The sequence below is a fragment of the Podarcis tiliguerta genome (assembly GCF_965153285.1).
Source record: "Podarcis tiliguerta genome assembly, chromosome: 13".
Taxonomy (NCBI): Eukaryota; Metazoa; Chordata; class Lepidosauria; order Squamata; family Lacertidae; genus Podarcis; species Podarcis tiliguerta.
Window position 1 is genome coordinate 41,918,505 of NC_139546.1, and position 27,482 is coordinate 41,945,986.

Genomic DNA, 27,482 nt, shown 5'->3' on the forward strand with positions numbered 1-27,482 from the left:
AATGTCTACACGGATTGGCAGTGACTCTCCAGGTGTCTTTCCAATCCCTTACCAGAAATGCTGGAGACTGAGACAGGGACACAAAGCGGATGCTCTTACCACTGAGCTACAGCCCCTTTCCTGCTTAAAGCTCATTCTGTTTGACGCTAAGTTCTTGGCCTACTGTGGAGCGATTACTTTCTGAAATGAGGTGTGCTGGAATAGGAGTTGGTTTGGAGGAAGCTACCTGCTCTGGTCTGGGAGTGCCCAAAGGGTTCCCTTTGAGTTAGGTCTTCGGCTCAGGAGCCAATTCTTTTTCCAAGTTTGCAGACATCTAATTTTAAAAGGTGGGGGGAGTCAAAGAGTTGCATACGTAAAGTGCTTTTAGCTTACAGAGAAACAATAACCCATTGGGAAAACCCCATAGTGGGACTGAAAGTCGCACCTCTTGATTTTCCAGCTGCCATGACCAGTGAAAGAAACTGAGCCTTTTTGGGGGGGCGGGGAATGAGCCAGCAGAATAGTTTTCTATTTTTGACATTTTGCATTGAATTGGGTAATGTTTCTAACATGAAAAGTGTGTGTGTTTCTCCACCAGCAAATGGGGTAGCAAAACAAGACTTCTGCTCAGTGCTAGGCCTGTGCTGTGCGGTTCATATCAAAGGTCCATTGAACCCAGTATCCTTTTCCCAATAGCGGACACTCAGACACTTCTGCAAAGCTCACCAGCCAGGCATGAAGGATATACCCACCCATTGTTGCTTGTCCCTTGCCCCCAGAATCTGGTAGTCTGAGGTATACTGCTTATGAACATGGAAGTTCCATTTAGTTGCCTGTATCTGTTTCAAATGTGTTACTTATATTGCGTTTATATTTTTAAGGAGGATGCTTCTGTGTGTGTGTGTGTGTGTGTGTGTGTGTGTGTGTTTATATAAAGGTAAAGGTAAAGGACCCCTGGATGGTTAAGTCCAGTGAAAGGCAACTATGGCGCTCATCTCACTTTCAGGCCGAGGGAGCTGGTGTTTGTCCACATACAGTTTTCTGAGTCGTGTGGCCAGCATGACTTAACCGCTTCTGGCACAACAGGACACAGTGACGGAAACCAGAGCACACGGAAATGCCGTTTACCTTCCAGCTGCAGCGGTACCTATTTATCTGCTTGCACTGGCGTGCTTTTGAACTGCTAGGTTGGCAGGAGCTGGGACAGAGCAATGGGAGCTCACTCCGTTGTGCAGATTCGAACTGCCGACCTTCCGATCGGCAAGCCCAAATGGCTCAGTGGTTTAGACCACAGCACCACCCGTGTGCCATGTTTATATAATGTTTTTAAAGATGATACCATTATGTATTTGTTTTAACCAGGCTGGGGGTTTTAGTTGTGCTTTATTTCCAGTTTTCTTTGTATATCACTCAGAAACATTTTGATCAAGTGGGTTAGTGATCTCCCCCAAATGAATACATTTGCACCTCAAGCCTCATCAACCACTCTCCCCTGTATCAACCCTCCTTTATGTGGGGAACCAGCTGGTAAGATGACTGCCTTCTCTTCTCTGCCCCCCCTCCCTCCACCAATCCTGATTGCATCCTGCTCTGTTTGTTATGCAATACAATTTGCATTAGTGAAATCGGAGAGATGACTGTAAGGCGCGACCTTGGATAGGGATTCTTTTTCTGCTTCATCATGGCTCTAGTCACACTCTTGAGACATGGCTGGTTCCAGTGTCACTGTCTATCCCCGTCTCAGAAAAAGGACTGTGAGTTGTCTGTCTGCAGGCCGGCCAAAATATCCCAGGGTTGAAAGGCAATAGGGTGCATTGGAGGTCATCCCCAACCTCCCAACTTCTCCTTCAAGGCAGGTAGATCCATCTGCCACCCACTCAACATACACCACCCAGATGGTCAATTGTGGCTGAGCAGTGTATTATTTCCCTCCCCTCTCTGAGATCTTAGCTCTCAGTGGTAGCGTGGCTCTGCCATTGGTAATGGGGGGAACCCAGGCCCTTCAGCAAAATAGGAGTGAACTCCTCCCAAGATGTACTTTCTCTACAATATGCTGAAAGCTATCTATTTCCCTTTTGTGTAGGCATCTGAAAGTGAAGCTGGGTCAAAGTTCCCTCTCCCTTCTTTTGGAGGACACTTCAAAAGTGTACAGTGGTACTTTGGTACTCGAACGGCTTGGCTCCCAAACAAATCGGCTCCCAAATGCCGCAAAGCCGGAAGTAAGTATCCTGGTTTGCGAACGTTTTTTGGAAGCCGAACTTCCGATGCGGTTTCTGCTTGAGTGCAGGAAGCTCCTGCAGCCAATTGGAAACCGCGTCTTGGTTTTTGAACAGTTTTGGGAGTCGAACGGACTCCAGGAACGGATTCAGCTTGAGAACCAAGGTACCACTGTATATGTGTGTGGCAACTTTTGGCAATGCCAGCAAATTTCAGGTATTTTTATTTTACCTTAAATACATGGTGGCCAAAGCTGCTTTCTCCTCCTCCTCCTCCTCCTCCTCCTCCCCCTTCTTGAGACAAACAAAACAAAACCTGGCTGCCGCTTGAAGGTCACATTCCTGGGACAGAATGCCCTCGGGAATGATGCTGAGTCACACATCCAGTCCTAGGAATGTGGACAGAGCAGCCAAACTGCCACTTGAACTGACCTGGTCCTAACTGTTGGACACAGATAGGTGGCCAATTCAGATGGCAGGTCTGTGGGGCAGCACCAACAGTACCCCCAGAGACCTCGCCCATTCCTCTCTGTTGTCACACAGCTGGACCTGGGCTTCATATTCTGGCATGCTTTTAGAGTTGAATTCATATTCAACTTCCAGTGTGGCTAGTGTCAGACTAGGACCTGGGAGATCAGGGTTCAAATTCAGCTTGGCAATGAAGCGTGACCCTTGGGCCACACACATACTGCACACATTTGTGGTGAGAAACATTTGTGTCTCCTTGAGATTCTTGTAGGAAAGTTGGGATATAAATGAAAAAATAAAATATAGAAAAAAACTATCGCCAGTCAGCTACTGGAGACAGAGGCGTCATCTTATCCTTCGCCTCAATCAGCCAAATGTCTTGGGTTGGTCCTGCATTTGAAATAGTGCTGTGGCTTTTTAAATAGTTGTTTTTAAGAAAGATGGACTGCATGTTTAAGCTAAGTTAAGAAAAGGGGGGGGGGAGTAGGCATTTGCCTACCTCAAAGGTTAATTCAGTCACAGAGAGGCATTCTCTACCCCATGTCGTTCTGCGAAAGTACTGAAACAGCTGGTTTAAACACTGTGACTCAGCATTAGCTGAAATCTATGACTCAGAATAGACCCATTTCAATGAAGGAACATGACTAATGTAAGCCCATTGAATTAAATGGGTCTAATCTGAGCATTCCTTTGTTGGAGACAACTTTCCACACATGACTTGGTGGCCAGCATTGCAAGTCATACAGTGGCCCAGAGCAGTTTCTCCCTTAGGCACAAACCAGCCTTGGCTTGTGAAGGATTTGCAGGGGCAGAAAGGAACCCAAATAGAAATCCTGACAAAAGTGTGGGACATCTGTGTGTTCACTTTAGGAGGAGTTTGGAGGAGGAGTTTGGATTTGATACCCCACTTTATCACTACCCTAAGGAGTCTCAAAGCAGCTAACATTCTCCTTTCCCTTCCTCCCCCACAACAAACACTTTGTGAGGTGAGTGGGGCTGAGAGACTTCAGAGAAGTGTGACTAGCCCAAGGTCACCCAGCAGCTGCATGTGGAGGAGCGGAGACGCAAACCCGGTTCCCCAGATTACGAGTCCACCGCTCTTAACCACTACACCACACTACACTTTACACTCTTTCACCCACCTTGTGATGGGAGGGAGTTAAAAACTGGATCACCAGTGGCAGCCAGGAATGTATCTCTGATTGTGGAATACAAACTGTATTTATTAGTATGCAGATTTAGAAATAATTCATTAGAAAGAAGGGTTTGATTGAAAGAGAGCATGCTAGTTTCCCACAACAAAGCTCAAAATCTATTTTAATTGAAACTACTGTGGTGCTGTTGATTTTTCCTTTCTCTCTCTTTCTTAAAAGAATATTAAAATTGTTTTGCTCAAGTTAATGGAATCGGTAATATGTGTTTACAAATGTAATAGTGTCCGTAAAATGAAACACCATCAAAACAATCTCTTTTCATGATGGGAGGATCCAGGTTTTCCCTCTGTGAAATGTGATTTGTGGGGGAAGTGAGTTCATTTGATGAATGAAGCAATATATCACAATCTGCTTGAAGAGAAGCTGATAAGGGTAGAACGGCAATCAGCCAGGCAAAGGGGCTATTTCAGTCCTCTGCAGAGGAGACCTGAAAATAATTTTTAAAAATAGCAAAAGATGAGAGACTTTCCTGAATGATAACATCAGAGCAAAAATTCAACCCAGGAACACCCTTTCCTTCCCCAACACCTAATGCTGTGACATTTGCAGTGGAATGAGCTCAGAATCAGACCAATTCAGACAGATTTTGACAACACACAGTAGCAAAAATAATAACTTAAAGCTAGAGAGAGGGGGGGGGGAGGGAGGCTAGTTTGGAGCCTGTGGTTTTCCAGCTACAGTCAAACTTTGGATCCCAAACACCTCCATTTTGGAACGGGTTGGCTCCCAAACACCAAAAACCCGGAAGTAAATGCTCCGGTTTTTGAATGTTTTTTGGAAGCCGAATGTCCAAAACGGCAACCAATAGGAAGCCGTGCCTCAGTTGTCGAACATTTCAGAAGCCGTATGGGCTTCCAGAACAGATTACGTCTGACAACAGAGGTTTGACTGTATTACTGGGTTTCATCAGCCCTAACAACTAGCCATGCTGGCTGGGGGGTGGTGACGGATGGAGTTCAACTAGATCTGGAGGGATTCCAGGTTGCTCACACCTGGTTCAGGGCTTTCCGCATCAAGACCGCCACTCTGAAATGGCCCTGGAAATGAAGAGGCAGCCATGGGAGATGAGACAACGCCACGCTGTATCCTTCCTATCAGATAACAATCTGGCTCCTACGTTCTGAAGCAACTGTTCCAGACACCTGGAAGCCAGAGTGCAGTTTCCAGACTCAATAGCACGTGCTACAGTGATATAATCTGGATGTTATGAAGATCTGAATGACTGTTGCCACGTATGTGTGTGTGTGTGTGTTTGGACTGGGCTGGCAGTGACGCCATTCTCTCTTCTCTCCCCCGCCCACCCCAGCCACAAAAAATGTTTTGGGCCACACCTGTCCCTAAGTACTCTTCCTAAAGTGTGGGGGGGAAGGAAATCCTTTAATCCATGGGGATTTTCTGCAGAAAGTGCATTACTTACCTGTGGTTTAAAAACAATAGTGGGAGATGAGGAAGATGAAGCTGTTGATGGTGAAGAAGGACCCGCCAATAGCCAACATCCGTTCCCATCTGGTGCCTAAGTAGACAAGGGGAAAAAGAGATGTTGGCTACAGAGTACAATGAAAAGTTGCCACATTTTGCTGAGTAGGTCGGGTGCCATTTTTTCAGAATCAGATAAGGCTTCGTAATTCCGGTTTGGGCCTCAGAATGCCTATTAGTCATTTTGGCAGTCTCCTATCAGTGAGATTGTTATCGAATTGCCCTGTGTGATTCATTGTTCCTATCTAATCCTGATCTCAAAACCTGAGAATTACATGAGCATGAGAGATAGCATTACGCATGCTTTCCCCAAAGACTGCCTGAGAAATTCAAGCAGCAGAAGGGAAGCGTTTATGAGGAATTACGTTTCGGTAGGAGCTACTCCTTCCTCCTGGATGGAACAGGGTCACCTGCTCTGCTCCTGGGTCTGATCTGGGGAGGGTAGATTGTTTTTTGGGAGGCTGAAATCCCCACTGACATAAGTAATGGAGGAGGGTAAATGTATTATATGAATATGAATATTATTATTTATCTGTGTAGTGAAAGCCATTATGAAAAAATACATAAAACAAACGCATTACGAAGAATAAAATACACTGCACAGTTAAAATAATTATTAAAGGCAGGCATTCTGTCAAATAAGATTTTGCTTCCCTGAAGAATTTAGCTTACCCATCCCACAAACTTTTCTCCTTAAAACTGCCACCCTAAATGCAAAACAAGCACTTTTTCAGAAGTGTAGGGGGACCTGTCCCCTAATAAACAGCTAATCAAACACCTCTCACCTGGGATATTTAAATTTTTGAACAAGGCTGCTCTTAAGTCCTTGTAGATTGGGCAAACTACATTATAAGAGTTGCAACTTTAGGAGTGTTTGCTTAAGCTTGTTTTCCCCTTCTCCCTCCCACTCCCCCCCTTTTAAATAGGTAAGCCTGAGGGCAGGGAGGGTATTAATACTGTCCCCCTGCCTTCCAAGCAGCTCTGAGAGGTTTTTTTTTGGCAAAGGGGTGTAAATGCCATAAATAAATAAACAAACCCAAAGATTACCTGGTCCAACAACAGTGACAGGGTTACTCTTCTTCGAAATAACTTTCCGTCCAGAAAGATGCACTACGTATCCACACCTGAAGAGTCCCACATTCTTGAGCTTCATGATGCTCATGTTGTAGATGTAGGTGTTGCCATAAGAAGCCACAGCTGTGACGCTAATCCTGTCGCCATAAAACTGGAACTCCTTGAGATTCTTTGTTTCAGGTGGAGCTGAGCACACAAGGCTGACCGAATTGCCCAGGTTGTCCTTGATGAGGTTGGGGTTCAAAGAGAGGGCAGGGGCTTCCGGGGCTTCTGGGAAAGATAAACACCCAGGGTTGAGATTCCTTTATGTAACAGAGCCAGCAGCTATACAACTCCTCAAATATGCTTGCAATGGTTGGTTAGGAAGAGAGAAATTGAGAGAGGATGCAGATTCAGATGTCTGTTTTTAGGTTAATTTTTGACAAGGTGAAAGGACGCAAAGGATGGGGAAGAAATCTGATCCTGTTGCATTTTCTGAAACCACATGCTAACCGAACCTCTCACACCCTTTGAAATTTGCAATGCAGTTCTGCAGCCAGATAATCCCTCTACATTCAGTTAATGGCTTGCACAAAAACAGGCCTCTCAAATAACTTTACAGACAGGGAATTGTCAAAATAAGCACAGAGACTGCATAAATTGGTATTTTCTGCTACCTGGTGTGGTTAGGATTTGCTGCTGTAGTCCATAAAGTTATGGCCAGGTTCTGCTGATCAGAGTTAATGCAATGGCTATAGCAGAGCATCCAGACTGGCCCAAGACAATTTGGCACCTGAGGCAAACCACAAAATGGTGTCCATTTCTCTAATCCTAGTGAAGATCTACACAGGGAACATGGATGGGAACAGCACCTCCTATTCACCAAGAGACTGCTGTAGAGTTGGCATTGCGAGGCAGCAGCCAAGTAGGCGGCAGATCCAGCCCACAAGGAGGACACCACAGCAGATCCAGCCCACAAGGAGGACACCACAGCAGATCCAGCCCACAAGGAGGACACCACAGCAGATCCAGCCCACAAGGAGGACACCACAGCTGTCATTGTGGAGGCAGCAGTGGCTGACACATTCTTGGGAGGCCAGATCTGCTGCCCCTATAGATTCTGCTGCCTGAGGGAGTCACCTCACATTGCCTCATGGGTAGGCTGGCCCTACAGAGCACCTCCTCTGAATACAGGTTGAATCTCCCATGCAGATCGAAAACTTTCCCTAGAACTGCTTCCCTGATGAAAGTAGAAGTCGGAAACTAATATATGCCCCAAGGGGTTTTCTGGCACAAAACCACTGACCTCCTAGGGACTAGAAACCTACCCTTCACTTGTAGAGAGATGGAGTTGCTTCGGGCAGATGTGACCTCTGTGTCAGCTTTCCCCATCCAGGAACCACAGCTGTAATTTCCCGTGTTGTTTGCTTCAGCCCTAAAAACCAGTCTGCCCTTTTGATAAGGGTCGGCAGCCATTTTGAGAATCTGTTGCCCATCCTGAATGAAGAACCTGTATCCCTCCACCGTATCATTTGGGAAAGCTGAGCATATGAGCACAACCCTCTCGCCTTCAAAGTATTCGGGATAATTTGGCTGTACCGAGAGTTTGGGGGGTTGGAGAGTCCCTGGAAGAAAAGCAGAGGGCTCTCAGTGGCAGGCACAGAAGAGGAACCTGAAATGAATTGTCACAGTGTGGGGTGCTTTGTTTTATCCTTGTTCTTTTCCAAGTTACTCCACCCCACCCACATGCTTCTTAAAAATTCTGCAAACCATGAGATTCAGACCAGATCCCTTACAGTATGCTCCATTCCATTTCTCCCCCTTGTGCTTTTCCTGAAATATTTTATTATACTTCTGCAAATGTGAGGTTCCCCCAATGCCTGCTGGTAACTTCCCTTTTCTGGTGTCGTTTTTGCTATATTAGGACCCACACATGGAGAGTGAGATCACTGTTAGTATATAGAATTCTGTTACAATACATAAGCTGTCCTGGGAATTAGAAGCTTTCTACAGTCTCTTCATGGAAAGTTGGAGCAACATTGCACAAAAATGAGGAGGAAGACTAAGGTGGTGGGATTCGGGACTGTACCACTTCAGACTACAGGTGTGGACAGTCGTATTTTGGAATATCCCCTATAAGAACTCACTGAATGTACTCATCAGAATACAAGAGGGAAAACTGTGGTAAACCAATTGAGCATACACCACACTTTTCCTCACTTCACAACAACCTTGTAAAGTAGGTCAGGCTGAGAGTTAGTGCATACCCCACAACATTTCTCCAGTGAAAATAGGGACATCCTAAGGAAAAGTGGGACATTCCAGGATCAAATCAGAAACCAGGACCGCTTCTCTGAATCAGGGAGATATCTGGAAAATAGGGACATTTGGAGAGTCTGTTACTGATTGGCCCAACATCACGCACTGAGCTTCACGGCTGGAGAAGGGTTTTGAACCTGGATATCACAAGTCCTGCTCTAGGGGTCAGTGGGAAACTTTCTGGCATCACAGGCCAGATCTTGGCCTTGTGGGTCAAATTTGACAAGTGGAATTTGATTTTCCTCACAGTGTGATTTCTGCAATAAAAATTCGCTACTTTTATGCTGTATGATCAGCAGAGGATAATGGAAGTTGTAGTCTAAAACAGCTGGAGGGCACCAAGTTGAGGAAGTTGGCTGTAAGGGTTGAACAAAAGAAAAGTGTTCTTCTCTAGAGACACTCTTGTCTTCTCCACATCAACAACTCATTGTGGAGATGTTGGAATGTTACCTGCAGATGATGCTGGCCGTAGAACAACATGAGGGAAAACTGAAAGAGAGAAGTAAAAAGGAGGGATGAGGCATGTTTAATAGGCCTGGAAGTTTGAACTGATTTGATCTGAAGATTATTTACATGTTATGTTTATCTCAAGGGAGCACATGTAAGGTTCATTGGTAGGCTCCCATCCAAGCACTGACCAGACTCTGGGACCTGCATAGCTTCAGGAAGGCTGCAGCATCAAATCCCTATGCATTATTCAGCCCCCACAAAACAAAACTATGTTGTCAACATTACGGGGGGAAAGATAATTATGGTAAAGAGCATAGTATGAACAAAAATCACATTCTTGAAATAAGTACAAAACGCATCACAAATCAGTAGGTCCGATAAATTAAATGTCAAGTATGCTGAATCAGCCCCCTAAGAAAGATGGATGAGTTTTGATGATGCTGGAGGTGTCTGCCTGATGTTTTCTTTTTTATATATAAATAATTTTTATTAATTTACAACAAAACAAAACAGAACATACATTATTTTCACACTTCATATTTCAATTTCCAAATCTTTGTTTTTGGACTTCCTTCAGCTTTTCCGTAAATCTTTCGTAGTCATTATTATTTTCCGCATTTCTTTTTTACCTCTTATTCCTTTTGGCAATGTCTCTCGCATATTCACAGTGCTCTTTTAAAACCTTCTAGCGTTATTTGACCCTCACTTATATTCTCCAGATATTTAACAAATTTCCCCCAGTTTTCTGTAAACTTTTGGTCTCTTAAGTATCTGATCTTTCCAGTCATCTTATCCAGTTCGGCATAATCTAACAACTTAGATCTCCAATCTGCTATTGTTGGTATTTCCTGTTGTTTCCATTTTTGTGCCAGTAGCACTCTTGCGGCAGTCACTGCATATTGGAGAAACTTACAGTCCTTTCTCTTAATCTCCTTTCCTAAAATGCCTAACAGAAAGACCTCTGGCTTCTCTGCCTGATGTTTTCTGGCACTTCAAAAGGACAGGTGTTACAACACTCAGGTGTCCTTTTCTTAGCGCATGTAAGATGAACCTCATGAGCATAAGGCACTACTAAGAGGGCCTCTCCCAAGTATCGCAGTGACTGGACATAACACAGGAATGGTCCGACTGAGAAGTTCAACTTTGCAGGCTTTGGCTGTACCGTATGGGTGTTACCAATTGGTGTTACCAATTAAAGAGTGTTAAAGCACATACCCAAGTCTTATCCACCAAGGCAATCCTTACACACTTCTGCTCTGATGTTCCTAAAAAGAAGAGAACCTCTAGCCAGGCTCTCGGTTTTCTTTAGGAGGGATGAGCAAAGCTCCCACAGTGCCCCCTCTGTCTCCTCCTGTATGGGAAGAGGGTGTCTCTCAGTGGGCTCTCTTCCTCCCTCTGCCCAAATCACTGCTGCCCATTCCAGTTGCCTCTGAGCCTCATCCACATTGCCACCCAGAGGAGAAGCACAAGGCAGGTGGGAGGCGCTGCTGTCAATCCCTCACTGTTGTTGTTGCTTGCTTGTACAGCGATAGTGGGTGAACGCTGGCCGTGATAGCGAGGCAGAGGAGGACCAGGTATGCTGAGCCCTAGAGAATGTCAAGTGTAAGAGGCCCCATAGCCTCCCCCCTCTCTCTCTTTCTGTGTGTGTTTATTATTCTGACAGAAAGGATGACGAGGGTAGAAATAACAGACTTGTATATTTGCATACACACCATGACATAGTCCAGGATGAAAGATGAGCATTTGTGGTTACTAGCTGCTTCTCATTACTCAGCTGTTAAGTTCTGCTTCGCACATTTCCACGTCTGTTTCTACCCCCCCCCCATCCTCATGAAATTTCAGCAGTATTTTAGTTTCTCTTAATATGCAGCATTTTCTGTATCCAATTAACTTAATATGCCTTTTTGTGGAAAACGGTTTTCAATAGTATGATGCATTTTGCATGATTCCCCCCTCCACGTATATTTTTATATACATGCATTCATAAGAATGCTTACATGCATATTGCACACATGTACTTTTGCACGCGTGGCTTGGCTGCAGAACTGCCCTTCAAAATTTGGAAAAGGTGAATTTTGAAGGATGGTTGTGTTTCTGTTTCATGTCTTGTTTGGGAACATGTGAATTAGGTCAGTTCACCTATTAACATGAACTGAATTTAAATTCTCAGCTATCGCTAGTGACGATGCAACTGTGAAGTCTGTTTGCCCACCTTGGGTGGCCTGGCACTGTATCTCATTTGTTAACTGGCCTCTAGCAGGCTGGATCATCCTCCTGCTGCCGTAATGGCCAATTTAGGGAGCAGGAATTTAGGGGGCGTTCCACTGGGCACAGTGCCAACTGGCCAGTAGTGACACTTGGTGCTATGCCCAGGGAAAGCTTAAATACCTGCAGGGCCATGATATTCACACCACTTGAATGGCAATGCCCATCAACTTGGGGGGTGGCCCCCTCAAATATTTTTTGGGGGGGTCCAAAGACCCCTCACCTCCTAGGAGTTGGCTCCTATGAGTCAGAGCATGTTCTCGGCAATTGCTAGCCCTGAAGCCAGTTTAAAAATTTATCAAGATGATTCTTTTATGATGGATCAAAGCAGGAATTAAAACCCAGGAGAAAGGAGTGGTAGAAGAAGAGGTTGGGGGAGAAAGAAAGTAGCAACATACCTAGCATGGGAACCAGAAGAATAAGCTCCATGTTGAGAAGGATCTCTCTCCACCTGGATTGCACCTCCTTGGAAACTTGGTATCACCAGTTTTTATATCACCCTTCCTCTCCAAGGCAGACCCTTAAAGTGTCTTTACAGGAGGGTGGAGGAACATCAGTGAAGCCCATATTTGCATAATCGCCCAGAGGGGAAATGCAGTCATTATTGGGGAAAGAGCCATTGGACTGAGGGACTTTGCTGCCTAAAATAGAAAATGGAAATAGGTCTGGCCAGACTAGAGGAGTCAGCACTTGACCTGCTAACTGTGTTGATGATTCCTGTTTTGTTCGTGTGCTCAACACATGATCTGCTCCAGCCAGCAGAATGCAGAGAGAAGAGGTTTTGTTGCAGGAGAGAATTGGAGCCAGTGGAGGCTGGTGCATTGGGTCAAATGGGTCACTGCCCCACCAAACTTACCTTGCCGTTAGCCAGGCTCCACCTGCCTGCCGCCTTAGTTCCAATCAATCCAGTGGGAGATCCATTTTTGATAGACTAACTCAGTCTGACACTTCCAAACTTGCTTGTTTCAGTCCAGAACACAACCTCCCAGTCAGATGACACATTTTCCCAGATTTTTCTTGAGTGCGTGTGTGTGTGTGCATAGCAGACAATAGTGAGATGGACAACGTAGTATTTGGTGGAAAGTGAACTGCTGCAAAATGCTAGCAGCACTGAAGACAGCGCAGGCATTACTTTTTAAACCTTTTCATACACAATGAAAAAGGGGAGTAAAGAGTGAATCACCAAATAGCAGCCAGGAATATGTCTCTGATTGCAGAATACTATCTGTATTTATTAGTAGGCATTGTAAACCACCCTGGGATCTTCAATGTTAATAATGTTAATAATATGTTGTTAATAATAATAATAATAATAATAATAATAATAATAATACTTAGAAAGAATCCAGAAAGAGACATGTTTGTTTGATAGAGAGCATGCTCATTTCCCATAGTGACACCCTGTCTAGTTTCATTGCAACTATTGTGGTACTGATTTTTCTTTCTTTCTTTCTGTTGTTGTTTTTAGCAAAACGATTATAATAATAATAATGTAAAAATTGTTCATGTTTATTGAGGGAGTGAAATATATTTACAAATGTTAGGGCTGATCTAGGTGTATCAGACAGCCACTAATACTAAGAGGAGAATGTTGAAAAGAAAAGTACAAGTTTCAAAGCAATTGTCCCAAAGGCTGGAAGGACCTGAGTTGTTGTAGTCATTGCTTTCGATGAATTGGTTTTTGTTTTTGTTTTTTCATTTAAAAAAAGGAGGAGGGGGGGAAGCCGCATGTTAGAGCAGGGATCAGGAAACTGGCTGAAGCTGATGGAAATTGAAATTCAGCAACATTGCAGGGCCAGAAGGTCCTCATTCCTGTGACAGGTTTACACAACAAAATGATTGTTCAAAGCCATCAATTCCCCCCCTCCCCTGAAACAATTGCTGCAGCAAGTCACTTATAATATGTGATAAAGCCTGTAAAGACAGCGCAATGAAAATAATTTCCACTGCAAATGTCATGCCCCAGAACTTGGTTCCCAGCCGTCTGTTTGTGCTCTTTTGTAGAAGATGGATCCAGATTTTTCCTCCTCGTTATGTGATTTATGGGGGAAGCTGGCTCCTTTGGTGAATGAATCCACAATCGGGTTGATGAAGAGCTGAGGTCGGACTGCCATCAGTCGGACAAAGAGGACTATTACAGTCACCTGAAGAGGAGACCTAAACATGATTTTAAAAATAGCAAGAGATGAGAGGCTTCCCTGGATCATAACTTCAAGGCAAAGATGCAACCCAGACCAACCATTTCCCTCCCCAACTCCCAGTGTTGTGACGCTTGAGATGGAATGCTTTGGGAATGGGACCAGTTCGGATAGATAGATAGATAGATAGATAGATAGATAGATAGATAGATAAATAAAGTGAAGCTTGCTAGAGAGGTGGTGGGACCCAGGCTGGTTTAGATATAAAGGTAAAGGGACCCCTGACCATTAGGTCGTGACCAACTCTGGGGTTGCGGCGCTCATCTCGCTTTATTGGCCGAGGGAGCTGGCGTACAGCTTCCGGGTCATGTGGCAAACCAGAGCAGCACACGGAAATGCCGTTTACCTTCCCACTGGAGCGGTACCTATTTATCTACTTGCACTTTGACGTGCTTTCGAACTGCTAGGTGGGCAGGAGCAGGGACCGAGAAACGGGAGCTCACCCCATCGCGGGGATTCGAACCGCGACCTTCTGATCGGCAAGTCCTAGGCTCTGTGGTTTAACCCACAGCACCACCCATGTCCCAATGGTTTAGATATAACTATCCCTATGTCATGATCCTGAATCCTTTGCCACACAGAAAGCCTCAGAGGCAATGCCCCCACTCCCCGCAGCCTCCACAGGTGGTGAGAAAGTGATTTGGAATGTCATGGCCAATCAAGGAAGACAACTCTGGGCTCAATCAGGGATGGATAACCTGTTACCACCCAGATGTTGCTGGACTTCAACAGCTAGCAAAGCCAATAATCTGGGATGGTAGGGGACATAGTCCAGCAACGGTTTCTCATCTCTGCTTTGCATGATGGAAGGCTCAAGTCTCGGAAGCCTCACCATCACACATCTAACACCACAGTGGTTTTCAGTGAAACTGAATCATCTTAAACCCTTAAACCGAAAAAATGTATTGGGCCACAGGTGCTCCAAAGTACATGTTCGAAAGGAAATGTTTACTCATTTCACTTACCTGTGGTTTAAAAACACAAATGGGAGATGAGGAAGATGAGGCTGTTGATGGCGAAGAAGGAGCCACCAATGGCCACCATCCGTTTCCAGCTGGAAAAGTTGACTAAGTTCCTGTTGACTAAGAAAAAGAGTTTCTGGTTACAGAGTGTAATGAAAAGATGCCACATTTCACGCAAGTTGGGTCCTCTTATTCAGAATCCGATAAGTCTTTGTGGATATTGGTTTGGGCCACCCAATGCTTCTTAGTCATTTTGGCAGACTCTCCGAGTGTTATTTCTACAGAATCTCGCCATGTGATTTACCTTTCTTATTAATTCTTGATCTCGCAACCAAATCTATGGAAGATAGGCTGGCAAGAGAGATAGCATTGCCCCATTCCCTGCTTTCCCCACGGCCAGCTGGAATAATCCAGTCAAAGGTTTGTGCATCTGTGATGGAAGGGAACCATTTCCAGTGGGGATTGTCAGATGCTACTCAAGCAGCATGTCTGAGAAATAACTGTGTGGTAGAAGCTGCCCTACCCTCCTGGCTGGGCATTGGCTCTGCTCTCACATGTGATCTGTGGAGGAAGAGTGCTTCAAAACAAAGCGAGATCTTTATCAACGAGAAGACAACAAGCAGCCACCAGTGAAGAATTCATTTTGTTAACTGTGCAATAAGATCTGCAACTTTAAGAACGTTTACTTCAGCTTGCATTTTCCTTCTCCCTCTGACTCCCTTTTACTTTGCGTGTCGTGTCTTTTTTATTTTTGGATTGTAAGTCTGAGGGCAGGGCCCATCTTAATATCGATCTTTTCCCCCCTAAGCAGCCCTGAGAGCCTTTATTGGCTAAAGGCAGGTAAAGAAATAAATTAGATAGATGATAGATATAGATGATAGATAGATGATAGATGATAGATAGATAGATAGATGATAGATAGATAGATAGATAGGCAGATGAATAAATAAATCTGGAGATTACCTGTTTGAACAATGGTGACAGAATTACTCTTCTTTGAAATAACTTTTCTTCCAGAGAGGTCCACTACGTAGCCACACATGAAGCTTCCCACATCTTGGGGTTCCATGATGCTCATGTTGTGAGTGTAGACATTGCCATATGGAGGCACAACTGATATTTCCTCTTTGTCGCTATAAAACTGGAACTCCTTGACTTCCTTTCTTTCAGGCGGAGCTGAGCACACAAGGCTGACATTATCTCCCAGGTTGTACTCAAGCAGGCTGGGGTTTAAAGAGAGGGAGGGGGCTTCTGGGGCTTCTGGGAAAGAAAGATAAACGCCCAGGGTTGAGATTGCTTCGTGTAACACAGAGACAGTAGCTAGCTAAACTCCTCCATCCTGAAGTATGCTTGCAATGGTTGGTTGGGTGGAGAGAGAGGGTGGGAAGAGAGAGAGAGAGGGTGAGAGCAGGGAAGCATTTTTAGACATCAGATTTTAGGCTTGCAATGAATGTGATGAAATGTGATTTAGTTCCCATTTAATGGTGAACCTGACTGATTTGTACTTAATGACAGAAAAACTAAAACACAGCCACACTTCTCTGAATTTTGAAATGTAGTTCTGTAGCCAAGGGATGAGTACAAAAATACATAGATTAGGGCAAAGTGTGCCTAAAGACGCAGATTAAGACCAACATCTTGGGCCAGGATGTCGCCAGCATCCATGCATCAGCACTGGTGACCACACACTTGAGATAGTAGACAGTGCTGGGTTCCACCATAATCAGCGTACAGTGGTACCTGTACGTTGGCAAGGCAGCTACGGCAATGGCTCACCTCTCCAAAAGGGTATGGGAGAATGTGATGCTAGCATCCAATATCAAGATAAAGGTCTATTAGGCTTGAGTGTTGAGAATGGTGCTTTATGGAAGTGAGCCGTGGGCAACTTACAGCCATCAGCAGTGGTGCCACAACGCCTTCCACATGCACTGTGTCAGGAGGATTTTGGGTATCACATGGCAGGATAGAATTCCAAACAAAGATATGCTCTCCCAAGCCCACATTCCCAACATGTTCACACTCCTGTCTCAGAGTTGCACTAAAATGTGCCTATCCAACTTTGTACATACGATGAAGGGGATCTGAGGGTTTTATTCAACGCTAGTACTACTCAGAATAGCTAATTAACATGGCTCATTTGGGCTCATTAAATAGTTGGCAACAACCCGGAAATTTGAATTTGAAGCTTAGCAGGAAAAGAGTCAAAAGGAGCATTCAGGTTGCATAACCTAGCCTTTGCTGCCACTTAGTGGTTTTGCTGCTCCTTTCCACATTTTCCCAACAAGTTTAGTTTCTTTTCACCAAAACTGATAACTAAGAATGAAAGTAATTGCCTAAACATTTTTTATTTGGGAAACTTTCTGCAAACTCGGTTTCTCTTCTCTACAGTAAAAAAAGTGAAAACAAAAAAAAGGGCTGATATTCAACTAAGTCATACTCAGTGTGCAGAGGCCATTGAGCTGTTGAGAGATTGTTCCGGTTAGAGAAGCACATATATATACAGCAGAGCTTTCTCCCCTCCATCATATTGATGGGGGCACCTTGCAGGCACAACACTTCTGCACTGTTTTTTTCTGCTGAAAATAGCCACCTGAAGCTACAATTTTCCCAAAAGGTTATTATTATTATTATTATTATTATTGCAGCAAATGAATGCATTTACAATATGTTTGTTCATTCTACACTTTCAGGGCTACAAAAGTACAGAAAGGGTCCTCCTTATGTTGTTGCTTAGTCGTTTAGTCGTGTCCGACTCTTCATGACCCCATGAAGCAGAGCACGCCAGTCCTCCTTATAGTGTGTTAGGTAACAGTGAGAGGTTCCCCCACCTGAAAGCTAATAGCATATATGTGTGTTTGCCTGATTTTTGCTGAGATTGTTTCTAGGGAGGGAAAGATTAAGCTGATGGCTGCCACCTCCCACCCAAGGCATTTATTTTGTTCTTTATTTTAAAGCTGTGATTTGCTAATCATGTCATTTGTAGTCTGCATAGTTATCCACCCCTACCCCCCCCCCCCGGGACGAGGGTGGCGCTGTGGTCTAAACCACAAAGCCTAGGTAGGGCTTGCCGATCGGAAGGTTGGCAGTTCGAATCCCCGCGACGGGGTGAGCTCCCGTTGTTCAGTCCCAGCTCCTGCCCACCTAGCAGTTCAAAAGCACGTCAAGTGCTAGTAGATAAATAGGTACCACTCTGGCAGAAAGGTAAATGGCATTTTCGTGAGCTGCTCTGGTTCTTCAGAAGTGGCTTAGTCATGCTGGCCACATGACTCGGAAGCTGTCTGTGGAAAATGGCTCCCTTGGCCTATATAACGAGATGAGCACGCAACCCCAGAGGTGTCCACGACTGGACCTAATGGTCAAGGGTACCTTTACCTTTACCTTTACCTTTACACTGCCCTGTGCAAGGCTGTAGATTTCTAACACTGGGGTCCCCAGACTTTCTGAGTCATGAGCAGCAGCAGCAACAACAAATCCCATTTCACATGGGAGGAACAGACAATGTCTAGAAACTCTATCCCCCCCCCCCAAAAAAAAAGCCATGCAAAATATCTACATGTGTACCAAAACAAATAAAGCACAAACAAAAGAAACAGGCCACCGGCTAGCAATGAGCATACCCCCAACCAAACAACCCACTTAAAAAAGAAAGAATGCTAAAACTGGGAGGGCATGGGCCCTTGTCAGTCATCAAGAGGGGTGTCAGAGGACAACAAATTGGGGGCGCCAGATGTAGCAAGTGGCAGAGGAGAAAAAAATGAATCAGACAGACCATCACTAAGGCTTCTCAGCATTGGAGCAGGCCACCAACATCCCAGGAACTAGAAACCTACCTTTCACTTGTAGGGAGATGGAGTTGCTTCGGGCAGATGTGACCTCTGTATCAGCTTTCACCATCCAGTAGTCACAGCTGTAATTTCCCATCTTGCTTATTTCAGCCCTAAAAATCAGTCTGCCCTTTTGATAAGGGTCGGCAGCCATTTTGAGAATCTGTTGCCCATCTTGATCGAAGAACCTGTATCCCTCCACCGTCCTGTTTAGGAAAGCTGAGCATATGAGCACAATCCTCTCGCCTTCAAAGTATTCGGGATAATTTGTCTGTACCGAGAGTTTGGGGGGAGGGAGAGATCCTGGAAGAAAAGCAGAGGGATCTCAGTGGCAGGCAAACAAGTGGAACCTGAAACGAACTGTCACAGTGTGGGGTGCTCTGTTTTAGCCTTGCCCTGTTCCAGGTTACTCCACCCCACCCCACATGCTTTTAAAAATTATTTGTGTGTTTCTGCAAACTGTCTTATTCAGCCCAGCTCTGTTTCAGGACTTTTCATTCCACCCCCTCCCCTCCTAAATATATATTTTTTGTACTTCTGCAAACCTTGCAGTTTTCCCCAAGCATGCCAGTAACTTTGCTCCTAAACATGGGTATATGTTTCATTTTACCTACATAAGGATTCAGACTTGGAGGGTGACTTCACTTTTATAATACACAATGGTGTTGCAAAAGGGGGGCGGAGGTGGCACTGGGATTTGTAAGTTTGGTACAGTTTGTTCCTGGAAAGTACCCATGTATAAGAGTGAAGTTACTAGCATACTTGGGGGAACCACAAAGCAGCTGGAGGGAGTGCTGGGTTGCTAAAAGAGCACAAAAGAGACAAGGATTCTCCTCTAGAGACACTCTGGTCTTCTCCACATAAACAACTCACTGGGAAGAAGTTGGAATGTTACCTGCAGATGATGCTGGCTGTGGAACAAGATGCAGGAAAACTGAAAGAGAGAAATAAAAAAGGAGGGATGGAACTGGTTAAATAGGCCTGGAAGTTTGAACTGATTTGATCTGAAGATTATTTACATGTTATATTTGTCTCAAGGGAGCATATGTATTAGGTAGGCTCCCATCCAAGCATTGACTAGACCCCAGACCTGCATACCTTCAAGAAGGCTGCAACAATATACAGTGGTGCCCCGCAAGACGAATGCCTCGCAAGACGGAAAACCCGCTAGACGAAAGGGTTTTCCGTTTTGGAGGTGCTTCGCAGGACAAATTTCCCTATGGGCTTGCTTCGCAAGACGAAAATGTCTTGCGATTCTTGCAATTTTTTTTCACTCCCCACCCCCTTTATCTAAGGCACTAAGCTGCTAATAGCCTTTTAGCAGCTAATCCGCTAATCCCTTAAGCCTTTAATAGGCGCTAATAGCCACTAAACCGCTAATAGCGCTAATCCGCTAATCCGCTAATAGGGTTGCTTCGCAAGACGAAAAAACCGCTAGACGAAGAGACTCGCGGAACGGATTCTTTTCGTCTTGCGAGGCACCACTGTATCCCTTTAGACCTTAGGCTTAGGTCTTCAGCCAATGGGTCTGTACCCACAAGTCGGCTGCATAGCCACGCCAGGCGGGTCACAGCAAAACTGCCATCACCACACAAACCCTTCAGTCCAACCTGGAGGCTGCAGTCTTTTATTCCCCTTTCTTATGTCTTACTTTCCAACTTCTTCCGATGCAAAACTGGAATGTGCATCTTCCAGGACCTGTTCCTGGGGGACTCACATGACATGCGCCTCGTGAGATATTGTACAGTGCCTCCAAAGCATGAGTTTTGGGGAGCTGTGTGGGGTCGTGGCCCCAGGAAAAGTGTTTCTTTGAGGTGAGAGCATGACAGATCACGACACCCAAAATGGCCACAGAGGTCATGTGAGAAAATACGGGATGTGCCTCTTTTTCCAGGGCGCTTGGAAGGTATGTTATATGAGAGAGTTGTGTGTCGAGGTCCCCAGGTCCACCCCAAATAACTCACACATCACACAGAAATTTTTGTTTAAGATTTTTGGCATAATTTTTGGCCACAACTTTATTAAAATATTAATTTTGAGTGGTTGTGTAGGCATTGGTTGCGACTATCTGCCCCCACCATGGGGGACAGACTGACATTCCACACGATGCGAAAGTCAGAATGGGGGAATACACTTGGGGGTTACGCGGAGCAGGAAACCTGCCCTCACCCCAAATGCAACCAGGAGCTCATTGCTATGGCCCGAGCCCCCTTGACAGAGTGGACAAGCAATAGTTAGCTCCCAATTCCTTTAACGGAATCCCTTGCAGCAGCAGCATTAGAGGGGCAGGCACAGCCAATCCATGCCCCTCAACCAACCAAACCATAAACCAATGCCTAACCGTGAACCTTACAAGTTGTGACGATTTGCTACACAGTAGGCAAAAACCAAATGGCCCCAGCCAATCAGCCAGATGGACAAAATTCCTACCAGGCCCCCGCTCCAAAGCAGACGACCCCATGACAGGCATAGCAAGGTCAAAGCGAACAACCCTATTCTAGGGAGGGAGGGACGGGCAATCCGATGCATGGGCAAAAAGAGGAAGCCCTAGCCTCGTGCAAGGAGTTTTAGTATTTCTGGCTGTCAATCAATAAATGGCAACATTAACTTCTTCCCAACAACAAGGGAAGCCCCAATCGCATCAGTGGCCAACGATCAATTAGCCCGCCCTCCAACTTTGGAGTGTCCTGGAGGCCCCCACCGCAACACATGCTCTCCATGAAGGAGAACACGCTTTCCCTCTTCATTTTGCACCAGCCCAGCCTTGCTCCCATATAGTGGAAACACGCTGCCTGGCTTGAGAAGAGGCTATTTACCTGACTGTTGCAGCCTCACTTAATCACATAAAGCTGGTTGTGTTGTGAAGCCTGGAAGCCACTGGACTCCTCTGCATAGAAAAGAAGCGCCGGAATGGCTGCAGCTGTTGGTGGTGAAACACTCAGGGAGGAATGAATCCAGGCAGCCCCGAGTCTAGAGATGTGAGGGTTTATTCACCAGTAAGGACTGCTATTCAATAGCTTCTATTTTCTTGGAACAGAAGGATTGGGCTGGGGGGAAATGATGTGGGGATTCTAGCTGAACTTAATGGGCAAACATGCCTAAAATACTGGATAAGATGAAATTGTTGCTTTGTGTAGCTATGTCTGAACTCTACCTATGTTCAGTCCTGTTGAGGTTTTTATATCTCCTCCCCTCTCCACTTCTGACTGTATTACGTTCTGAGGGTACTGAGAGAGAAAAAAATCAGATTTATTTTCTGTACATCTGAGTTCAGGAAAGTTGATACATGGAGAGGGCAGGAAGACCGGCAGTTGTGAGAAAGGGGAAAAAAGGCACCCACAGAAGGTGTCAAAAAGAAAAGAAAACTTACAGAAAAGGGAAAAGAAATGCAGCTGACCAGGGAGAGAAACCTTGGTTAATCATAATTAAATTAGCATGCAATTCCTATGCTTGTCTACTCAGAAGTAAGGCCCATTTATTTTAATTGGCCCTGTTCTCAAGTAAGTTTGCATCTTCAATATTTCAGTGTTGATTTGGAATGAATGTTAGTTTTATTTAGTTGCTTTTAAAAAGAATTATAAAATGGCATTATGTAGAAAAAGAAAAGGGGGGAAAAAGCTTTTTGTTTGTTTGTTATGGAACTACAAGAATATGTTGCTTCAGTCTAGCAGAATCTGGGAAGTTTCCTCAAACTTCAACCAAGGAGCAACAAATAACAACTGGCGTCTGTATTGGCTGCTGAGGGTGATGAACTTTCCCAGAAACCCTGTTGATTTTTATTTCAGGAAAGCTGATATTAGGAGAAGACCTACATGACAGAGGTGAATTAAAGGCAGCAGTGAAGATGACACAAGATGGAAGAAAGTGAGCAAAGGAAGAAGGGAAATGAGAGGGGGATAAAAAGGCAATAATGAGCAGGTGAATTGAAGTAGAAGGCTGAAGTACAGAAAAGTTTGAGAAGGTAGAGAGAATGTAGAAAACAGTATGAGTGGAGAGGAAGAGGAAACAGGAAGCTTGTGAAAGTTGAGATGACCGTAAGTGACAGCAGAGGAAGAACAGGAAAAGTGGAAGGTGGGAGGAGAGAGAAAACAAAGACAAGGCAGGCGATGAAGGACAGAGAGTGAAAGAAGATAAGTAAAGAGAAAGATGACAGCAGTTGACGGAGAAAGAAAGGAAGTGATGAAATTTATAGAAAGCAATAGAAAGCATTTTTCTGATAACAGAATGCAAGCATAAATGCTGACAGTGATTTTTGCTCTTGCTCAATATAAGCCACAGCTTAACTCAAGAGAAAACCTCCAGAAATCAAAGAGAGGATACTACAAAGTATAAATAAGAAATGAACATGTGAAAGCTGGTCCCATGTTCCTGGCTCAGATTTTTCTATCTGGACTAGTTGAAGACCACTTCTTAAGATCATGTCTTGGGCAATGTATTTGTTCGCAAAAAAACCCCACCATATACAGCCAACATTAAAGAAAATAAATCATTGTAGTGGTGAAAAACATAAAAGCAACAATAACATTTCATTCCTGAAACAAGTACAAAATGCATCACAAATCAGTAGCTCAGATTAATTATACATCAATTTAGATCGCACACATACTTGTCTGGCCACACTGATGAGTTTTAAGCATGCAACTATGCAAGGCACCACTGCCCACACCCTTTTCCTCTGAGGCAGCTGGTGTGTTTGTTGCTGCCGTTATCGCTCATTCTCTATTCAAATATGGTAAGTGGACAGAACAGAGCAGAGCAGGACCATAGGCTGGGGTTATCAGAAAGTAGCAAGACATACCTAGCACAGGAACGAGAAAAAGAACTTCCATGTCGAGAGGGGTCTTTCTCCACCTTGATTCCACCTCCTTGGAAACTCTCCTTTGATATCTCTAGCTTTGAGTATGGTCTTCCCCTCCAAGGCAATCTCTACAAGAGTCTTCTACAGAAGCTCAGAGAACGAGCAGGGAAGCACGTCTTTTCACAATCGCCTTACTGGGAAGTCTAAACTGATCACAGCTGCTGGACCATGGGAACTTACTGCTCAAAAGAGAAACTGGAAATGGTTTGCCCAGAGTGGAAGAGTCAGCAGACAGTATGAGCTGTCAGCCACTTTAGTATTTCCTGTTGTATTGCTACACCCAGTAAATTGGACATTGCTCCACCAAGCTCAGGTTGCCATCGGTCATCCCCCACCTTACTTCCAGCTGGCTGTCACTGGCTGTCAGCCGTTACCTCCTTAGTCTCAATGTAGTTATCTCCATCTATTGTGTGGACAGGCGGAGTCCCCAGATCCCGAGCGGTCCCCCCCCCCGTCATGTGGAATAACGACTCAAGACAACGTGCTATGGGATTAAAGTGGCCACAACTTTATTAAATTTCAAATGTGGGTAGACCTTGGCTCAGGCATTGGGCGTTCTCCCTCCCCAGTCCCCAGCCGGGGACCTAGGGAGCATCAGGGTTATCCAGTGTGTGTGTGGGGGGGGGATGGGCCGGCCCTGGAGAACATATGTTCAAGCAGAGATAGCCGCCCCCGTTACGCTGCCGCCGCAGGGGAGAGCAATGACGACCTTTCGGTGTACGGTCAAAGCCTCCCTTCAGAAACCCCTTTAACGGGGAACCCTGGTATCGCCACCGCAAAGAGGAAGATGGACTAAAGGATTCCGCCCAAGGCCTGATACCGCCAAAGTTGTGACGTTTTGCTACGGGAAAGGCGAAACCTGCCAATGCAGGGAAATTCCTTTCCTGCCCTTTAACAGTGACCTTAACGTAGCAGCGCCCGCATACCTGTGAAGAAAAGTTAACCTGCAAAACCTGTGAAGAAAAGTTAATCTGCAAAATAAGACATTAACTGAGGGTGGGTAGGGTGGGAGAAGCTCTGGAGCCAAGTGAGGATTCCCAGGTAAGATCCTCCCTCTATTGTGTGGGCAGGTAATCCCTCCCCTACCTGGCCTGGTCTCCTTGGCAACGCTTCCCCCAGGTGGGATTGGACAACTGACTGAGGTAGGCGGAGACCTCCAGGTATCCCACCTGAGGGAAGGCAAAGCCAAGCCTATGCTGTTGGAGCCGCTCCAGATCTAGGGGCTGCGCGTGTCCACGCAAAGGGCGCCCCCCGTTTTAAGCGGGGAGCGGTCATTATTGGCTCTGGCTCCTCCAGCAATAGGCTCTGACTCCACCTACTGTTGGTCTCCTTGCTTTCTGCCCGATCAGCCCCAATGGGCACCAACCTTCACTGACTGAGACAGTTTTACATACCAACTGTAGATCTAGGGCATGTGAGAATGTCAAAGTGCTGGATCAGACCAAGGTCAACCACACCTTGCACTTTGGAATGGAGTAGGAATTCGTTTGACTTGTTTTCCATAGAGGACGGCCTTAATCCTATGCTTCCAAACATGCTTGTTGTGGATCAGAAAACAACCCCCAGTCAGATGATGCACTTCTGCAGACTATGGAATGTATTTTCAATGCACAAAACATATAGAAGATGCATACAAAATGCCTGTTTTAATGCTGAACGCTTTGAAAAGTGTATACCTTGAAGCTATTAGCTGTGAGGATATGCAACTGCTTTTACATGCTTTAATTTGATTATTTTAAAATCTGTGTTGTTTTATCGCTGTGTTGTTTGCTGCCCTGGGCTTCTTTGGAAGGAAGTGCAAGAGAAAAAATTACCAACAGTGGCAAGAATAATAAACAGGGATGCTTAAGGGGAAGATAATAAGCCGCAACAGAAGCCCCACCATAAGACTGCAGCAGGGAAGTATGCAGAAGGAAAAGGCACCCAGAACCTGTCTGTTTCACTATAGCCATGCTTTGGGACTGCATCAATTTAAGTGCTTTGAGACCTGAGGTTTGACTTGAGACCTTATTGGACTTCAAATGAAATTAATAAATGTACATATGAAGTGGAAGCCCATCACACAAACACACACTTAATACCTGGCTGTCAGTGTTTCCCTGCTTGGTCTTTTACATTCTATTTTATGTTAGGATCCAGATTCCTCCCCCACACAAATTCTTTAGGTCTTGTATGGTTTGGCTCAGACAGTATTGCTGTAGGTTTGGAGGGGTGAGTCTGTATGATATCCTGAGTTCCTTGGAATTCTTAGGGTCTAGTATCTAGTAAGAGTTAAAAGCAGATAGAGAATTATATTGTTAAACAAATGGTCATTGCTGGCCACTTAAGTACCTTCATCAGCATAACCAAAGAAGTTGCTCTGTGCCATAGGGCTTTCCTCCTCTCACCTAACTGCCAGCTGGAGAGAATTTTAGGAGAGTGTGTTGTGAGTGAGCTGAGCAAAAAGCAGGCTGAGAAGCTGGAGAGGCAGAGACATGCTTGATCTGTGCTGGATCCTGTTGTTGTCATCTGTCTATCTTGGGAGACAATGGATCAAAAGCTGTGACTAATCAAGAAGCAAGATCTCTTGGGGTGTTAATGCTGAGAGCCCTTCCATCTTAGCTAGGGTTGCCACCTGTCCTGTGTAATACAGGATTGTCCTATATTGCAATGTAAAATGCTAAGTCCTGTATTGATGCAATACAGTCCTGTATTTGTCCTGTATTTCAGGTCTTCTCCCCCCCCCGCCCCCATGCCAAGTTAGGGATCTTCTCCAAATGCAGGTGTTTGAAAGGGTGTGTGAAAGGTCATGTATTTAAGCTCTGGGGAGCCAAGCACAGACAGTGTTACAAATTCGTGTGTGTATGTATGTGACAAATTCTAGAGGGGCCATCCTGTTAGAATGCCACAGACTGCAATGGATTGCTTTGAAGTTATTTCAGCACAAGATGGAAGAAATAATAATTGTTTGTTAATTATTAGGGTTGCCATACATCTGGAATTTCCCAGACATAGCCGGGATTCAGCTGTCGGAAACTGTTTGGGCAGGAATTGCCAAGATGTCCAGGAAAATCCAGACATATGGCAACCTGTGTTGGTAGTGTAGATTTGGGCAAATTTCCATCCAATTTTGTCTCCAGTCCTGCTCACCACTGATGAGTGGCCCCCATGAAGGAGAGGAAATATGGCCCTCCTCCATTGTGCTTTCAAGTTAGCTTATGAAGCCTAGCTGACAATAAACTGAATAATACCAAATTTCAGAGGGCACCATTGGCTCCCTTGGTCTGCCCTAGATTGCTAAAAAGTGAAAACTTCTGGTACCAGAGGAGGAAAGTCATCACAGACTGCCTAATAGGGGCTCTAGTCTGGGGCACCATCTCTTGGTGCTGTGCCTATCTGCAGTGTTTTTGCATCATGCTTCTTTCTGTGTGAAGACATGACAAGAGACAGGTGGCACTTCAAGTCATATATTTATTTCTCTTTCTTAGCTGTTCTCTGTTGTTCAGCTCAGGCCTCATCATAATGACAAAGCATTTGGGGAAAAAGATACAGCTCAGCAGTCCAGCCCCAGAGGCCAAAATGGAGAAGATCTCTACTGCCACCATGTATTTCCCCTTAGTGCTCAGGTAGGTTGGAACGAAGGATACCCAAACACTGCAGAAAACCAACATGCTAAAGGTGATAAACTTGGCTTCGTTGAAAGCATCTGGAAGCTTTCTGGCTAGGAAAGCCAAAGTGAAGCTGACAACAGCTAGCAAACCCATAAAGGCCAGTAGACAGTAGAAGAAGGTGGCATACCCTTCATTGCATTCCACTATGACCTCACCTGCCAATGAGTGCATGTCAAAATCTGGGAAGGGGGGAGCTGATCCCAGCCATGCTGTTGAAATGCCAACTTGAACAAGGGAGCAACAAAGAACCATGGAAGTTGCTAGTCTTTTCCCCACCCATTTGCTTATCCTGGAACCTGGTTTAGTGGCCAAGAAGGCCAGAAGCACAGTCATGGTTTTGGCCAAGACAGACGAAACAGCCACAGAGAAGGTGATGCTGAATGATGTTTGCCTGAGCATGCAAATCACTTTCCCAGGTTGGCCAATGAACAGCAGCGGACAGAGGAAACAGAGCAGGAGGGAGACGAGGAGAGTGTAGCTGAGGCTCCGGTTATTGGCTTTGACAATGGGCGTGTCCCTGTGTTTAATAAAAGTTCCCAACACTAAGGAA

General features: G+C 45.1%; 1 protein-coding gene across 5 annotated transcripts; it reads right to left on the reverse strand.

The window, feature by feature from the left end:
• Nucleotides 1–3,865: 3,865 nt before the first annotated feature.
• On the reverse strand, nucleotides 3,866–23,495 carry LOC310663124 (uncharacterized protein; the record flags this gene model as incomplete). 5 transcript variants are annotated; one of them, XM_083410762.1, is made up of 6 exons in its annotated part: nucleotides 3,866–4,304; nucleotides 5,295–5,390; nucleotides 6,401–6,697; nucleotides 18,431–18,727; nucleotides 19,320–19,358; nucleotides 20,076–20,148. In XM_083410762.1, the coding sequence occupies 5 exons, from the start codon at nucleotides 20,146–20,148 to the stop codon at nucleotides 5,302–5,304; spliced, it is 795 nt and encodes a 264-aa protein (XP_083266888.1). In that variant the 3' UTR covers nucleotides 3,866–4,304; nucleotides 5,295–5,301. The 5 variants fall into 5 exon arrangements, with proteins under 5 accessions (XP_083266888.1, XP_083266890.1, XP_083266891.1 ...); XM_083410764.1 differs by lacking the exons at nucleotides 18,431–18,727; nucleotides 19,320–19,358; nucleotides 20,076–20,148 and adding exons at nucleotides 7,735–8,031; nucleotides 9,176–9,214; nucleotides 11,839–13,593; XM_083410763.1 differs by lacking the exons at nucleotides 3,866–4,304; nucleotides 5,295–5,390; nucleotides 6,401–6,697; nucleotides 20,076–20,148 and adding exons at nucleotides 12,929–13,597; nucleotides 14,604–14,720; nucleotides 15,564–15,860; nucleotides 23,223–23,495.
• Between the last annotated feature and the right edge of the window lie 3,987 nt (nucleotides 23,496–27,482).